This window comes from Babylonia areolata, chromosome 2 (genome assembly GCF_041734735.1).
Source record: "Babylonia areolata isolate BAREFJ2019XMU chromosome 2, ASM4173473v1, whole genome shotgun sequence".
NCBI lineage: Eukaryota > Metazoa > Mollusca > Gastropoda > Neogastropoda > Buccinidae > Babylonia > Babylonia areolata.
The window spans coordinates 23,783,515-23,802,070 of record NC_134877.1 but is presented as its reverse complement, the minus strand read 5'-3'; the positions used below and the strand labels follow the sequence as shown (position 1 = coordinate 23,802,070).

The 18,556-nt window shown below is 44.9% G+C and overlaps 1 protein-coding gene across 3 annotated transcripts in view; it reads left to right on the top strand.

Moving 5' to 3' along the window:
- The first annotated feature begins 9,816 nt into the window (after nucleotides 1-9,816).
- Nucleotides 9,817-18,556, top strand: part of LOC143299363 (uncharacterized) — a 35,000-nt gene continuing 26,260 nt past the window's right edge. For all 3 annotated transcript variants that reach the window (XM_076612524.1, XM_076612515.1, XM_076612507.1), the window contains exon 1: nucleotides 9,817-9,975. In XM_076612524.1, coding sequence (XP_076468639.1) covers nucleotides 9,927-9,975 — 49 coding nt within the window. In that variant the 5' untranslated portion in view covers nucleotides 9,817-9,926. The remainder of the gene's footprint in view (nucleotides 9,976-18,556) is intronic.

Sequence of the window (18,556 nt, the reverse complement as noted above, 5' to 3'; positions counted from 1 at the left end):
ATTGTGTATATGAGACCTGCCATCACACCTGCTTTTTTTTCTTTTTGTTTGTTGTTGATGTTGTTTACTTCTGTCAGTTTGTTTTTATTGTCTCTTGTTATCCGTTTTTCTGCTAGTTATTTAAAGTTATTATCGTCGTCTCTTTTTCTAACTTCAATATATTTTTTTTCCATGAATCAAAAATCCATGTGAACATAAAACGAACAAACAAACAAACATTGATGGATGAAAATATATTCAGAAAATACCACACACGCATGGACACCGGCCTACGCACGCACGCACACACACACACACACACACACACTGACATAGACTGATGGAGACAGAACGATAAACAGAGTCAGAGAACTCACAGAGCTCAAGCAAAAGAGAGAGAGAGTCACCAGTTGTCTAAGAACAGCACGAACGAAAAACAACAACAAATCAACAACTCCAGGTAGGCCGCAGACAGAAAGAGAGAGAAGGAGAGAAAAGAAGTTTGCGTTGGGCCTTGCCAGGACAGCAATGTTCGCCGCTATTAGTCAAGGGAAAATACATTGGTCCATACTCAGCCAATGATAAGCTTACTTACTTAAAACCTTTCGTTCCCTGCGGAGCATAGGCCATCAACAACGTTTCTCCACCGAACTCGACTTTGGGCTGTCCTTTCTGCATCCTTCCAGCTGGATCCCAGCACAAACACCTCATGATGTACCTCACAAAAATCCGCAATATATATATATATATATGTATGTATGTATATATGTACTACCTCTATTGCTAAAGGTGGTGTGAATTGCAATTTTGCTTTATTGGTGTGGAATTTCATGTGAAATTGTAATGGAGACAATGTTGAAAAGAAAATATAATCTTCTAGACAGCCCGTGCAACCAGGATGATGCTGACGACGACGTCGATGATGACGATTCGATTACCGTATGTGTGTTTTTTCAGAAAGAGATCTGGTGCTGTCCGAAGCCGTCTATAGATATAAACTCGCTATAATTATGACTGGGAAAGCCCCACCAGCAAAGTAATGTTGGTCTGTATTTCTCAGTTCGGAACTTGAACCATAGGCTCAGAAATTTCAGATGATGAAGAAGATGAATGTCCTTTCTGCGGGCACCTTGATTTAATATATATATATATATATATATATATATATATATACACTGACGTATTGATTGATTTATTTATTTCCCTAGAAGCATCATCGTCACTTGTGAATTTAAAATCTGTACATTACTCTAAGTAACATTCTTCTCTTGTGTCCTTCTTTTGCATCGAGGACAAGTGAGCAACAAGCGCAAAGTCAGACACAAGAATTAGTTACATTGTATTTCTGGTTTATTCATTTACTTATTATCTATCTATCTATCTATCTATCTATCAATTTAGCTAGCTAGATAGATAGTTATTATTCATTTATTTATTTTGAAGCCTCATTCTCATTTCGTATCCGTCTTCACTATATCCTTCCCAACACAACTCCACAACAAACCTCCCACTGCCACCCCACCCTCGCCCACTGCACAGCTCCACACACTGACACAGAAGCACCAGCAGTTCACACGGAACTATCAGTTTCAGTTTCAGTAGCTCAAGGAGACGTCAATGCGTTGGGACAAATCCATATACGCTACACCACATCTGCCAAGCAGATGCCTGACCAGCAGCGTAACCCAACGCGCTTAGTCAGGCCTTGAAAAAAAAGGAAAAAAAAGATAAAGATAAATACATTAAAAAAAAAAAAAAAAGAACTCCTACTAATAATAATATGTATAAGGCGCAAAAACTTGATGAAGTCAACTATAGGCGTACAAAAAAAAAAAAAAACAAAAAAATATATATATATATATAAATATAATGATAATAATATAATAAATGAATAAATAAATAAAAAAAACTCGGGATCAATATCAAGTCTATAACAATATCAAGTCTCCATATGGCTAACTGCCATATATGTGTTTCAATCACTCCTTCTCAGTGTGATCGACTACTGACTTGGGCAAACAACACTGTCTCAAAGCAGCCTCCTAAAATTAGAAAGAGTTCAAAATGAAGCTATGAGGCTGGTCCTTGGAACAACAAAAGACACGCCTACGGAAACCATGCGATACCTGCTTGACCTTCCTTCAGTGCAGGCCAGAAACAAATTAGGACAGGTTAGTTCAGAGCATTAGAAAACCATCAAAACACACCGCATGATGCAGTCAAAGAACCAAAAGGCAGCAGTCTATAGGACGAGGAAGATATGGATGGGGCAAGCAGAAGACACAACCCAGCTAGTATGCCAACTACAAGGCCTGAAAGAAACAAAAGAATGGGAGAAAAACCCCGAAAACCTCAATCATCCATTCAACACAGCCATTTTACCCACTCTAGAAAGACATTGTCGGGAATGGCCAGAGGGCAAAACTGATGCAGAAGTAAAGCTACTCTCAGAAGAAAACAGTAAAGAAGAGGACATCATCATATACACAGATGGCTCAGTTACCAAAGACCAATCCGGTTGAGGATTCACTGCGAAACAAAACGGAAAAATTAGGGCTGCCTACAAAGTCACAAGCTCAAGCCTGACGATGGAAGTTGAAGCTGTGACACATACTCTCCAATGGCTATCATCTATCCATATGCCTGGAAACCAACATGCCATGATTCTAACTGAATCAATGAACCTCATACAGAAAATTGAAAGTGGAATGGAAAGCCCAGAGTGGCATGAGGCAATGCGCAACTTTCAGATTAAAAAACTTACATGGTCATACTGCCCGGGACATGCAGGTGTTAAGGGAAATGAGCGAGCTGACAGACTTGCTGGTAACGCAATAACAACGAGCGGCCTACATCTAGGAAAATCGGAAATCCTCAGAAAAGTCAAAGAATACCAAAAAAGAACAGGTACAAGGCCATCACACCATCGATCGCCTCAAAGAAATAAAGGTAGAGAGAGGGAGCGGCCGTAAGTCTAGCATGAAAGGTAGAGCACGATGCTTTGCAAAGCAAATGAATATCGGCATCATTTCCAAGCCAACACTGCGCAAATTTCTTCAAAACGGAACAGTCTCCGTGGGCTTTTCCAAATACAATAGACTGAGCAACACGCTAGACGCCACGTTCCTGGCATCAGAGATCTTTTCCCACCCGTACTTGCGGCCAGTTAGTGGCAGCCTGTGTGTGTGTGTGTGTGTGTGTGTGTGTGTGTGCTTGGGCGCGCACGCGCGTGCGTGTGTGTCTGTGTGTTTGTGTGCGTGTCGAGGGTGCGTGCGCGAGTGTGTAAGTGTACACATGTATCACTGAGGAGAGCTCTGTGCACGTGCGTGTATGTGTGTGTGTGTGTGTGTGTGTGTGTGTGTGTGTGTGTGTAGAGGATGAAGTGTGTGTGTGTGTGTGTATGTCTGTATAGTGGGAGCAACGGAATATTGGAACGTGCGGGTGTGCATACATATATTTGTATATGGGGGAGGGGAGGTGGGTGGGGGGTATGGGCGTATGTGTGCGTGATTGTATAAGTGTGTGTGTGTGTGTGTGCCGTGGAAGCTGCGACACGTAGCCTTGGAATGAGTGTGTCACAGTGGAGGAGGGGGGCGCAGGGTAATTTGGGAGATGGTGTGTGTGTGTGTGTGACTTTGTGTGTGTGTGTGTGTGTGTGTGTGTGTGTGTGTGTGTGTGTGTGTGTGTGTGTGTGTGTGTGTGTTTGTGAGGGCTCGTGCACGTTTTTGTGTATTTGTTTGTGCTTTCATTGCTGTGAAACTGTATGTTTGTTCCATATCTGTTATGCATGTGTGCAGGTGTGTCTGCGCATGTTTTACATTTATTTGTTTACTTATCATCATTATTGTCTTAATATTTATTTTCATTATTATTATTATTATCTCTTTTTTTCCCAGTCCTGACTAAGCGCGTTGGGTTACGCTGTTGGTCAGGCATCTGCTTGTAGCGTATATGGATTTGCCCCAACGCAGTGACGCCTCCTTGAGCTACTGATACTGATACTAATAATTACTCCATTACCACCGATTCTTTTGCCTACTCCCCCTCCCCCGCCCCTCCCCTCTCTCAATCTATCATATAATCCTTCTCTTCCCCCCTCTCACTCTCTCTCCTCTCTCTCTACGTCTGTCTGTCTGTCTCTCTCTCAATATATCTACATGTCTATCTTATAATCCTTCTCTCTTTCTCTCTCTCCCGTCTTGTAGCAGACTTGGTACAGCGAATCTCTCTCTCTCTCTCTCTCTCTCTCTCTCTCTCTCTCTCTCTCTCTCTCAATATATCTACATGTCTATCTTATAATCCTTCTCTCTTTCTCTCTCTCCCGTCTTGTAGCAGACTTGGTACAGCGAATAAGACCAAACTCTGAAACCACATCTGACAGATAAAAAGCGTCCTGTCAGTCTGTCCACTTGTCCTCAGCGCGCGCGCGTGCGTGCATGTGTGTATGTGTGCATGCGTGCGTGTGTGTGTGTCTGTGTGTGTGTGTAGGGGGTGGGGGGTGGCGATTATGCTTCGGCCTGTAGGTATTTTTCCAAAGGAGAGGGAGTGTAGGATATGGGTGTGTGTGTGTGGGGGGGGGGGGGGGGGGGAGGATGTGAAGAAGTGTTAGGGCTTTTGATTAGTATGAATGAATGAAAGTTGTTCTTCTGTGATGCCTCTTATTTTTTGTGAACTACGGAAGTGCTGCTTTGTGGTTTAATATTTCGTCTTAGTCTGGTGATATTTGATTTTTAAATGAACTATGATCTTTGTAGTTGCATATTTTGTAAGAGAGACACACAGAGAGAGTGTGTGTATGCGTGCGTGTGTGTGTACGTGGTGTGTGTGTGTGTGTGTGTGTGTGTGTGTGTGTGTGTGTGTGTGTGTGTGTGTGTGTGTGAGTGGTATGGGAAGATGCGCAATGCGGCTTGGCTGACTGAAATGGAGAGGCACGTGAATTTCAGTAATCTGTATATTTGTATATAGCTATTTCCATTTGGTGCCATTTATCTTTTTATTTTCCATTAATTTTATTTGTTTTTTGTTTTCTTCTTATGTTGGACATGTGCTGCTGCCAAAAAGAAAATCTCAGTACCAAAGTATAGATAACAAAGTTTGTGTATTGTATTGTATTGTATTGTATTGTATATATGTGTGTGTTTTGCTCATTATGTATGTTAAGTGTGCATGAGTGTGCGCATACAATTATCGTACCACATAACTCTCCCAGCGTCAGTGGCAATGATGTTAGCCACTTCTGCACAATGTCTTTCCTTAGAATGAACAGAACAACCTTTTTTTTTTCTTTGCTTTTTTCTGTTCAGTGCAGTTGCATCAAAGTTTATACTCTTCCTTGATTGCACTTAACTCTTTCACCACCACGTTTCTGAGTAAAAAAAACAAAAAAACAAAAAACACAAACACACACCCCAGCCCCAAATATAATAATTAGTAGATTCAACGCTCCCAGTCACACATTTCGTTCCCAGTCACACATTCTGGCTCATGTCAAACTACACAATGGACTTGTTCACTTCAAACTCAGTCAAGGAGGGTTGGTGCGCGAGGGAGTGGGGGCCTGGGGGGGGGGGGGGCAGGTTGGTCGATTTCCTGTTGCGCAGGAGATTTAGTCGCAGCTGTCAAGATGACTAATTGATGTTGACTAAAGTCACTATGGTGGTAACAGAACAACCATTTATTGTTCCACAACCTAGGGAATATCCTGTTCTTCGTCAGCATATTTTGAACCCAGTGTTAGCATGAGCAGTGTAACTGAATTGCAAAGGACAATCGGTCGTTATGTTCACACTTGACACAACGCAGTGATTGTGTTAATAAGTGGTGTATCCTTCAGCCGCAAGAGTCCAATGTTTTGAGTGGTGCAACCCAGAGAACTGTCTCCACGAGAGTAAAAAAAAAATGCCCCTGCTGGTTAAGAATAAAACATTCAAGATTCTGCATGATAATTCCCTCTTTTGGGAACGGAAGTTGCAACATGAACAACATGAAATGAAGTTATTCAATAAATAAACGAACATATGAATCGATATAGTGTGTCAATATGACACACGAAACAATTTTCGCCTGTTGTCATGCTCATTTCCATTATTATATCTGTAATGATGTGCTGTTTGGGGGTGATATGTGCACGGATGAGTTCCTCTCTATCTCTCTCTCACTGTGTGTGTGAGAGTGTTTGTGTGGGGGTGGGGGGAGGGTGTAGATGGGTGGTTGGGTGGGCTGACAGGCAACCTGGCGTTTGTCCTGGGTCATGTTATTTGTTAATTGTTTACTGTTGGTAATAGTCCAGCCTACCGCACATGCCCGGGTCATATCAGTCGGGACTGTCAAACCATACAAATGCTCAACCGCGTCAACACAAAACTCACACACACACACACACACACACACACACACACACACACACACACACACTAAACCAACTATAAGATAAACCTACAAAACACACTTCAAGACACATTATCCTAACCATTTAGCTCCTTACGGCAAATAAGATTCGGCCGTGCTGAAGACGCCAACCATTCCGTTTAATTAATTTATCATCCCCAGATTTGCACAAAAAAAAAAACATCGTTAAAAAAAAGGGCGGGGGACACTTCAAAGCCAAACAAAACAAAAAAAAAATACATAAAAAGGCCACATAGGCAAATAACACTGCATAATGGAGAGCTAGTGCCCATCCCAGTGTTTTCAATTTCACTACCTCCTTGGGTCATGAGAATACTGCGGCTGATGGGCATGCAGTGTGATTTTAATGTTTTGTAAAAGGTGACTCAGTCCTGAAGTGGCGACCACCCTGGAGGCGCGGGTTCGAACCTGCTGAGGACCAGGAAAACAGAAAAAAGAAAAAGCGGCGATACAAGGGCATCCAGGAGTCATGACCTGAGTGCGGCCCGGCCCCCTTAGAGTGTAAGGAGTTCAGGGCCGAAACACTTGACCGTGCCGAGGGGGGCTTCTTCTCTGAAGACCTTGTACTGTCCAGCTCTCCCTAGAGTTAGTTTCTTATCACATGGGATCATGATCCCATGGAAATGCATTGTGTACAGACATCATGGGTTGTTATTTTTGTTTTGATTTTTTTTCACAAGTCACGTTATAATCATGTGCACGGATGCATGCTAACCAGTCATACTGCATGTTCCTGTCATCGTGGAATTGCGAAGACTGCCGTGTTTAAATTGCTTTTACAGAGAGGACTGACTGGGCCGGCCCGCCTGTTCCTAGCTTTACCGATACATAGTAGATATGAATTCACTGCACCCATTGCCATGGAGGGCTACAGAAAATTCAACCTTTATATATATATATATAAAAATCTTATTTATTTAGACTAATGTGTGAGACATGGTTTTGTGTGTGTGTGTGTGTGTGTGTGTGTGTGTGTGTGTGTGTGCGTGCGTGCTTGCCGTGCGTGCGTGCGTGCGTGCGTGTGTATCCATTGTAAACTTTCCTTTCTGCATTTTCTCAGCATCCGCAAGTGGTTGAGAAACCAAACCAGGCAGTGGTATAGATGATCCATTCTCGCCGTTACCATTCTGATGACAGCCTACTCGCCCTCGATGAAATCACATTAAGCGTTTCAACAGTGATTCTGCTGGTGAAAAATCAACATGGCCCCAGAAACGATGTTGCTATAAACTAAGCACATTGCTTTCAACACTGGGAAGCATTTATATATATATATATATATATATATATATATATATATATATATATATATATATGAAGGCATGTTTTCTTGCACCTGTATTACTTAACATTGTAAGTGAGACAGATCGTATGAGATTGGATCAGATTGGTCCCAGCTGTCTATTCAATACCGATCATATAAAATCCAGTGGGAGTTGATTCTGCAAAGGACGTCACTTGTGACGAAATATCGCAACATCCTGCCCTGTCCTTTTTGTTTTGTATTTTTTCTGTGAAGTCAATTAAGTTGTCAGAACGGTTACAGGAAAGAAATTTGGGATACCTGCCAGTTGTGAGACCCCCCTCCTTACTCCCGTCCCCTCAATACCCCGTCCCCCATAAAGAGAATACAGCTGAATCTGATAGAAAGAGAAGTATGGAACCCCTGAAAACGGAGTATGGCTGCATACACTGATGGCAGAGTAAAAAAAAAAAGCCGATCATAAACCTAAAAGCCCCCTGTGAACGTAGGACTTGCAGCTCCACGAACGAAGGAGAAGAAGAAGAAAGAGAAATATATCGATTGTTTTTGTCTGCGAGGGACAATAACCCTTTTATTGCCATGGGTTCTTTTACGTGCGCTAAGCACATGCTGCACACCGGATATCGGTTTATTGTCTCATCCGAATGACTAGCGTCCTGACCACAACTGAAGAAAAAGATTAATACTGTCGAATGTGGGGATTCAACCAAAAGGGCTCAGATTTCTCTCGCTTCTCCACCATGAAATCAATGCTGTGGTCTGTATGATATAGACTCACAAGACGATAACATTTTGATGGAGGATAAAGATGTAGCCATTGATTTTCCTCGGGAACATCCCCAGTGAACATGGAGCTTTTTTTTTTCTTTTCTTTTTTTTCAAACTGACGTCACAGCCTGCAGACGTCATGCTGTCAGGCGTTATGTCGGAAGAGCATACATAACGTAATGAAACAGATCTAATCTCAAGAGATCGCCACATTCGATAGGCACCAACTGCGGAACGTTCTAAATTTCACCCATCACTCGGTTGTGTGCACCAAAAACAGGTGTTTCTTTTTTCCTGCCCCATCATCTGCACTGTTTCAGTGGTATTGCTCCAACTGCCGCGCTTATTCCGAGTCCCCCATACACCACCCCTTCTCGAGTTCGTCTGTCGCAGTCCCAGTTTTGGACAGCAGTCTTCTATTATCTCCTTCTTCGTCGTTCATGGGCTGCAACTCACACATTCACTCGTATGTACACGGGTGGGCTTTTACGTGTATGACCGTTTTTACCCCGCCATGTAGGCAGCCATACTCAGTTTTCTGGGGTATGCATGCTGGGCATGTTCTTGTTTCCTCAACCCACCGAACACTGACATGGATGACAGGATCTTTAACGTGCAGTATTTGATCTGCTTGCGTTTACACGTGAAGGGGGTTCAGGTACTAGCAGGTCTGCGCATATGTTGGCCTGGGAGATCGGAAAAATCTCCACCTTTTACCCACCAGGCGCCGTTATCGAGATTCGAACCCGGGACCCTCAGATTTAAAGTCAGGTCCAAAGATTAACCATTTGGCTATTGCGCCCGTCTTCAATTATCTAATTATCTGCCTGTGTTTTGGATTTAGACCTTATCTACAAGGCTGTAAGGATCCACTGAAATCTCACAGTTTTTGTTCCTTCTTTACATATTTGTATAAACTAAAAATGGATTGTGATTTTATTTTCTACACACATCAGTTTTTCTTTTTCCATGGTATTGTCGTTAAAAACATTGGGGAAATGAAAACAAAAAACAAAAAATATCTGGCACAAACGGTTGTCGTGCTCATCTGTCATGGCCATCAGAGTCACGACACAATTGTCACACACACACACACACACACACACACACACACACAATGAGAGAAGAAGAAAAAAGAAAAGAAAAAAAAACGATCCGGGGGGGGGACTAATTTGATGGGAGTCTCCAATTTTTTCCAGCGTGGTCATGTGCGAAACTTGGAGAGATTGACAAGTGGACGAAATGGAAACACACCCACCCCTCACGCATCCACCCACCCACCAAACATTAACACCACCACCACCACCACCTCCTACTACTACCCCACCCCCCACCCTCTCTCCTGTCGACCAGGTCTACGTCATCCCTTCACTTCAAGTCCTAGGCGACAAGTCTAGTGACAGCGCAGCTTTCCCAGAAGAGCGGGGGGCAGATGGTGGAGCAGTTGTATAACTGGTTGTGTGTGCACATCGTGGTGTGAGGGTGGGTCCAGGCACAACAGGTCAGAATGTGGGCAACCGTCAGTCTGCTTCTGTGTGTCGCCTGCCTGTGGCAAGGTAAAATAGATTTCTTCTTCTTCTTCTTTCTTCCTCCTTCTTCTTTTAATAATAATAGTAATAATAATAGGATAAAAAGGCGACGAAGCCGAAGGACAAGAGACAATGACAGAAAACACGAGGAGAAAACCCACAGACATACAGAAACATACAACAGCAAACAGTTAGCTTTGAATCATTAACAGACAAGAATGGACGTAACCAAATACAAGGTACATTACAGACACAACAAAATAAGGATGGTCTCAGTATAGACAAGTCATCCCAGTTGACGAAAATGTCTTATTTCCCTTTTTAAAAAAAGAAGAAAAGAAGAAGTAATAATAATGATAATAATAATATAATAATAGTGATGATGGTGATAATATAATAATAATAATAATAATAATAATAACAACAATAATGTATGTTTATGTAGCGCCCTTTCTCTCTAATAGCTCGGGGCGCTTTACATGAAAGAAACAACTATATAATAATAATGATGATGATGATGATAATAATAATGTACATTTATGTAGCACCCTTTCTCTCTGAGAGCTCAGGGCGCTTTACATGAAAGAAACAACTATGAATTACATAGATCATTCATGACCATTCTTTCTCAAAACCCCTCCCTCCCCCTCCACTCTCTCTCTCCCACTCTTCATGCATCCAAAGTGAGCTGTCATGGATGGCCCGGAGAGGGCGCGCGCGCGCACACACACACACACACACTCTCTCTCTCTCTCTCTCGAAGAGCGAACTAATGAACTATTTTTTTCCACCCAGCCCTGTGGTAAAAAAAAAAAAGAAAGAAAGCAAAACACAACAAAAAAATAAGAGAGAAAATTGAATAGATGAAGGGGGCGAGGGGTGTAGGGGGGGGGGGGGGGAAGGGGGGGAGGGGCTGGGGGGAGTGAAGAGAGTAAAGAAGAGAACAGATGAAACGAGATAGAGAGCGGAGAAGAGAGAGAGAGAGAAGACATAGTTAACTGAACTGGGCCTTTTGCCCATGTCAAAGGGAACAGGGGGTTGGTACGAAAATCGAACGTAAGAGGATAGCGTTCATTCACACTGCATGCCAAGGGTTTTGAAATACACTTATTCGTCCATGTAGCACGACCTTAACTAAATTGCCTTGTTTATATTATTGAAAATAATAATAATAATAATAATAATAATAATAGCGATTTCCATTGAGCGTTTCACTTTTGACAACAGTAACACTAATCTGAACACAGATGACTGTTTGTAAAATGTTGCAAGAATAAACTGTACTCTAACATGTTGATATCGAGAGAGAGAGAGAGAGAGAGAGAGAGAGAGAGAGAGAGAGAGAGAGTCAAAAGCTACATTACAAAAGTTAAATCACAACACATATCAAAGAAAATAGCAAGAACAATAACAATACAGACATGTATTATGAAAGAAAATGCGGGTAATATGGGAGATGGAGAATGACATATTTTATATCAAGAACATCAGAAGCTAAAACAATCAGCAACAACACCAAGAATGAATTACAGTTGGTTTTATTTAATAAGTTCTTCATGAGATATTCACGGCTAATTTTCTTAAATGCATTATATTCTTTTAAAAGAATTGTATTAGTAGATAACATTGCAGTCCATAAGCAACCCCCTACATAAATAAAACTAGACTTGAAAAGATCGACTTTTGAGAGTGGCACCATAATCTTGGGTGCATGACAGATTGGGCTGTTTACAAATTTTCTTCTGAAAGAAGGCGGAGCAGTACCAGATATAATTTCAAACACAAGAGCCTTGTTGTATATAAGTTGAAACTCTGGCGCTTTTGTCTAGTAGTAATGATTATTATCATTATTTCATTTATTTGTTTATTCATTCATTCATTTATTTGTTTATTCATTTTTGACACATAGAGAAAGGCAGACAGACAGACACACATACAGAGACAGAGATTGTAGCCAACCAGCCGCCGTGGCGAAAGTGGTTAGCGTCGCGGACTGACGGCTAGGAGGACGCGGGTTCGAATCCCAGCGGAGGTGGGTTTTTCGGCCCGTGGCCGGCTCCTACCCAGAGTTGAGTGTGCTGTGGGCTTAAATGGAGAGACTGGGACCACACAGTCGAGTGTCATCCACTTCAAGGATGCGTCTTTGGGTGTGTTGCTCTAATTACCTGACCAACACTGCAAGTGTCTGTATCTCTCGGGCCTGGTTAACGCCGGGATATCATTATGACAGGAAGTACAGAGTACAGTCTCGTCACGCAGTCTCAAACCAAAATGGACCTCCATAGAAACATCGTCATCATCATCATCATCTTCCTCCTCCTTCATCACCAATATAAACAAAACAGTCTCAAAGTCTATGGCCTTTCATGCCCTGCTCTCATGGTGACCTCAGTTTCGATGCCCCTCCATTCCCGTGCTTGGGATGAGTCCTGTCAATGTCTTCAGTGTCGGCAGATTCATGGGGGGCTGTTGTTTGAAGGACGTGGTAGCAGTCTCCACTCTGGGAGGGACGCTCACTCAGTCTCGCTCCGCGACTACGCCATTATTGTCGTTAGTATTGGGCTTAGTAGGTGGTGTCCTAAGTACGTTAAACTGAATCAGAACAGGCACCACTGAACACCACCGTAGTGACTCAGCAGCAGTGCAGGGTCTCCTCTGGTGTGTCACTGGCCTCCTGGCGACCTAACATCGATGATTCCCTGCGGACTGCCGACGTTGGAAGTGTGACAGACGAACCCGGGTGTGGTCTTGTGTGGACGAATCTAAATGAGCGGCGTGGGAGTAATGCCACTGAAACGGTGCAGATGATGGCGCAGCAAAAAAAAAAAAAAAAAAAAAAAAAGGAAAAAAAAGGAGAGATTGTAGCCACAAGTGCATGTCAACAGAAGCGGTATGAACTGACGTGGGGCTTGCTTTATGCGGACGCTTGGGGAATTATTTCTCCGTGCCCCCTTTTCATGGTGGACAGCACCAAGCTGGGTGCTACCCCGTACACTCTTTTTCAGTCCCCGAAGGAAGTCAGTGTTTTATCTTTGCTTCCATGAGGAAGGTGGCAGAATGGTTAAGACGCTCAGCTGCCAATACAGAGTCCGTGAGGGTGTGGGTTCGAATCCCGCTCTCTCTCTTTCTCCCAAGTTTGACTGGAAAATCAAACTGAGCGTCTAGTCTTTCGGTTGAGACAATAAACCGAGGTCCCGTGTGCAGCACGCACTTTGCGCACTGAAAAAGAACCTATGGCGTTGTCCTGTGGCAAAATTATGTAAAAAGAAATCCACTGACTCTGATAGGTACACAAATACATTATCATGCACTCAAGGCCTGACAAGTGTGTTGGGTTGTGCTGCTGTCAGACATCTGCCTAGCAGATGTGGTGTAGCGTATATGGATTGTTCGAATGAACGCAGTGATGCCTCCTCGGGAAACTGAAAATGAAACTTGTTTCCATGTCAGTTACCTGGTCTGACACATTCCTGAATGAGATTATCTTTAACGCTGTTTCAGTACATTGAACTTGATTTGAATTCTACATGGATTGATCTCATTCATCATCATTTTGCCCATCGCTCCTGGTGGAGCATAGGCCATCGACGACCCCTCGCCATCGCACTCTGTTCTGGGCTGTTCTGGACATTCCAGTCCAGTTGGTCACTTGCTGCTTCAGCTCTGTCTCGGTATCTCGCCTCCAGCTGTTGCGAGGCCGGCCTCTCTTCCTCTTTCCCTGCGGGTTCCAGGTCAGGGCTTGGCGTGTGATGCTGGACGCTGGCTTCCTGAGGGTGTGTCCGATCCAGCCCCACTTCCTCCGCAGTATCTGCTTGGCCACTGGTTCCTGTCCCGCTCGCTCCCACAGATCTTCGTTTCGGATCTTCTCCTGCCATCGGATCTTGTAGATGCGCCTCAGACAGGTGTTGAAGAATGTCTGAATCTTCTGCTGCATTGTCTCTGTTGTCCGCCATGTCTCGCATCCGTGGAGCAGAATTGACTTCACATTGGAGTTGAAGATGCGGAGTTTGGTTTTCATACTGATTGCTCCAGATGCCCAGATGTTCTTGAGCATGATGAAAGCTGTTCTTGCCTTGCCGATTCTGGCTGTGACGTCTCGGTCCGTGCCTCCCTGTCGGTCAACCACGCTTCCCAAGTAGACGAAAGACTCCACCTCCCTGATGGGCTCTCCACCGACTGTGACTGGAGTGTTGGCAGTGGTGTTGATCTTCATCAGCTCAGTCTTCTTCTTGTTGATCTTGAGCCCTGTCCTGGCTGACGTGGTCTCCAGGCGAGTGGTCTTGTCCTGCATCTGGCTGTGGTTGTGTGACAGGAGCGCCAGGTTGTCAGCGAAGTCGAGATCGTCCAGCTGTGTCCAGAGTGTCCACTGTATACCGTTGTTCCTGCCTGTTGTAGTGGTCTTCATGATCCAGTCGATGACCAGGAGGAAGAGGAACGGTGACAGCAGGCACCCTTGAAGAACTCCAGTCTTCACCTCGAAACTTTCGGACAGCTGGCCTACGTGGGCAATCCTGCAACTCATGTCCTGGTAGGTGCACCGGATGAGGGAGATGATCTTCTCTGGGACTCTGTAGTGCCTCAGCAGCTTCCACAGCATCTCTCTGTCCACACTGTTGAAGGCCTTCTCATAATCTATGAAGTTGATGTAGAGGGGGGAGTTCCACTCCAGCGACTGCTCCACGATGATGCGCAGGTTGGCGATCTGTTCCTGCATCTGGCTGTGGTTGTGTGACAGGAGCGCCAGGTTGTCAGCGAAGTCGAGATCGTCCAGCTGTGTCCAGAGTGTCCACTTTATACCGTTGTTCCTGCCTGTTGTAGTGGTCTTCATGATCCAGTCGATGACCAGGAGGAAGAGGAACGGTGACAGCAGGCACCCTTGACGAACTCCGGTCTTCACCTCGAAACTTTCGGACAGCTGGCCTGCGTGGGCAATCCTGCAACTCATGTCCTGGTAGGTGCACCGGATGAGGGAGATGAACTTCTCTGGGACTCCGTAGTGCCTCAGCAGCTTCCACAGCGTCTCTCTGTCCACACTGTTGAAGGCCTTCTCATAATCTATGAAGCTGATGTAGAGGGGGGAGTTCCACTCCAGCGACTGCTCCACGATGATGCGCAGGTTGGCGATCTGGTCGGCACAGGATTTGTTCCTCCGGAAGCCTGCCTGCTGGTCTCGGAGCTTGGGGTCGACGGCCTCTTTCATCCTTTCCAGTAGAACCCTGTTGAGAACCTTCCCTGGCGTTGACAGGAGCATGATCCCTCGGTAGTTGCTGCAGTCCCTGAGGTCTTTCTTCGGCAGCTTGATGATGATTCCTTCTTTCCACTGGGCCGGTACCTCCTCCTTCTCCCAGATCTTGCTGAAGAGGCTGTATAGCATGTTGACAGCTATTTCCGTGTCTGCTTTGATGGCTTCTGCTGGTATCTCGTCCGGCCCTGCAGCCTTCCCATTTCTCAGAGTCATGATGGCCTTCTTTATCTCTACCTTTGAGGGTTTGTCACAGCTGATGGGCAGTTCTGTCTCTGCAGGTGGAATGTCTGGTGGTGCATCAGGGGCGGGGCAGTTCAGCAGCTCCCTGAAGTGTTCTGCCCATCGTTTCAGCTGTTCCTCAGTTGTCAATGGGTTCCCGTTCTTATCCTTCACTGGCTTGTCGGTCTGCTGGAACTTGCCCGTCAGCTTCTTGGTCACCAGGTACAGGTCCTTCAGGTTCCCCTGTCTGGCTGCTGCCTCTGCTTGACTGGCCAGGTCGTCGATGTAGTCCCTCTTGTCCTTCTTGATGCTCCTCTTTACATCTCTGTCCACTGCTGTGTACTCTTCCTGTGCCTTTGCCTTAGTTGCTATTGTTCTGCTCGTGTTCAGCAAAGTTTTCTTCTCTTTCCTTGTTTCCAGCTTGTGGATGGTGTTGGCAGAGATCCATTCCTTGTGCTGAGTTTTCTTTTTGCCAAGGACCTCTTCACATGTGTCGTGCCAGAGCTTCTTGCTATGTTCCCATTGTGTCTCGATGTCTATCTCACCGTCTTCTATCAGCTCTTGTAGTAGCTGGAACCTGTTGGAAAGGCTGGTCTGGAATGCTGCTTGTGTGTCCTTGCTTCTGAGCAGTCCAACATTGTACCTTGTCTGTGTGTTGTTAGCGTTGGTGAATCTCTTGAAGCGAAGTCTCACTGTCGTCGTAAGAAGGTGGTGGTCTGATGACACATCAGCTCCTCTCATCACTCGTGATCTCCTGAACTTGCGGCTAATGCAGATGTGGTCGATCTGGTTCTCCGTGACGTGGTTCGGGGATCTCCATGTGGCCTTGTGGATGCGCTTGTGTGGGAAGATACTTCCTCCTATCACCAGCTGGTTCAGGGCGCACAGGTCTGCAAAGCGCTCACCATTCTCATTCATCTGTCCCAGTCCGTGTGTCCCCATGGTGTCCTCGTAGCCGGTGTTGTCCCTTCCGATCTTGGCGTTGAAATCTCCGATCAGTAGGGTTATGTCTTTGGCTCCTCTTCTGTCTGTAACTGTCTGTAGTTGTTGGTAGAAGTCATCTTTCTTCTCTTCTTCCGCATCATTGGTGGGAGCATAGCACTGGATGATGTTCAGCCTGATGTCATTCTTCTTGGTGGTAAACGTGGCTGTGATGATGCGGGAGTTGACAGGTTCCCAGCCGATGAGTGCCCCCTGTGCCTCCGGTGCCAGCATCAGGGCCACACCCTCAGTGTGGGGGGCTCCATCCTCTGTGTGTCCTGAATACAGCAGTTGCTCTCCAGATGAAAGTCTCATCTGTCCTGACTGTAGCCACCTTGTCTCACTCAATCCTAGCACTCCAATCTTGTAGTTTTTCATCTCTCTCGCTACTTGGATGGTTCTTCCTGCTTCATACATCGTCCTGATGTTCCATGTGGCTACTCGCATTGTTGTCCTGGGTGTCAGAAGGGGAGTCAGCCTTGCAGCTTCCTTTCGGCTTTCCCTGCACCGCGTCATAAGTCTCCGGGATGGAGACCCTTCCTTGCCCAGGTGAATGTTTTGGTTCTTTGTCGTCGATGCTTCTGTAACAGGTCTTTTTTACAGGCAGGGTAGTTAACCCTACGCAAACCCCTTTATCCTCCGGGCGAGGTGGTCCTGCTTTAATCGCTTCTTACGACATGCATGGCAGGGCAGTGGGTCTATTCTATCAGTGCCCAACCCACAGGGCAAATGGATTGATCTAGACGTGAGTAAACTGGTTCATTTAAAGTTGTTTTACCCCCCGAACTTAAACGGAGTATAGCTGCCTACATGGCGGGGTAAAAACGGTCATGCACGTACAAGCCCACTCGTGTACATACAAGTGAACGTGGGAGTTGCAGCCCACGAACGAAGAAGAAGAAGAAGAAAGTTGTTTTAATCCACCTTTTAACATTATTTTGTGATTTCTTCGAATAATTTTAAGAACTGACAGGTGTTCAGCCCTGAAATGGCCCCTTTGTATCGGCTGAGCTGTAAACATTATTTCTTCTTTTTTTTTCTTCTTCGTTCGTGGGCTGCAACTCCCACGTTCACTCGTATGTACAATGGTGGGCTTTTACGTGGATTACCGTTTTTACCCCGCCATATAGGCAGCCATACTCCTTTTTCGGCGGTATGCATGCTGGGTATGTTCTTGTTTCCATTACCCACCAAACGCTGACATGGATTACAGGATCTTTAACGTGCATATTTGATCTTCTCCTTGCCGTATACGCCCGAAGAGGGTTCAGGCACTAGCAGGTCTGCACATATGTTAACCTGGGAGATCGGGAAAAATTCTCCACCCTTTACCCACTAGGCGCCGTTACCGTGATTCGAACCTGGGACCCTCATATTGAAAGTCCAACGCGTAAACCACTCGGCTGTTGCGCCCATCACTGATGGCTTGAAATTGAGTGTCTTTGTTTCTTCAAAGTGCAACAATGCTAGTTTGTTCTTTGGCATTCCTCTGTCTTTCTTCACTCTGTTTATTTTTCTTTTCTTTTCTTTTTTCTTTTATTTTTTTATTTTTTTTATTTTTTGACGGGCGCAACAGCCGAGTGGTTAAACTTTGGACTTTCAATCTGAGGATTCCGGGTTCTAATCCCGGTCACGACGCCTGGTGGGTAAAGAATAAGGATTTTTCCGGTCTCCCAAGACAACGGATGTGCAGACCTGCTAGTGCCTGAACACCCTTCAGTCGTGTGTATACACATGCGGAAGATCAAATAAGCACATTCAATATCTATGCCAGCATTTGGTGGGTTGTGGCATGCACCCCCCCCCACCCCCCCCCTCTCTCTGAAAACGGAATACCTGCATTGCCCCGAAAACGGTGTATAATTGCTTACATTGCTACAAGTTAAAGCCTAGTCGTGGACACCAGTCGCAGTCCACGAACGAAGAAGAAGGTTAATATCCTCTTGGACTGAAATTTGGTGAAAATCTTGTTTTGTTCAGAGTGATCATTGAATAAACAGATAGATAAATAAATGCGCACGTGGAAACACCTGAAATTTGGCGACGTCGTTGAGCAGAAGTATCGTGCAATATTTTTAAGATTTCAGCGTTTTGATTTTCTCGTGGTCCCTGCTAGAGTATGGCGGATTTCAAAAAGAACATAATCAAACATGAAACAGATTA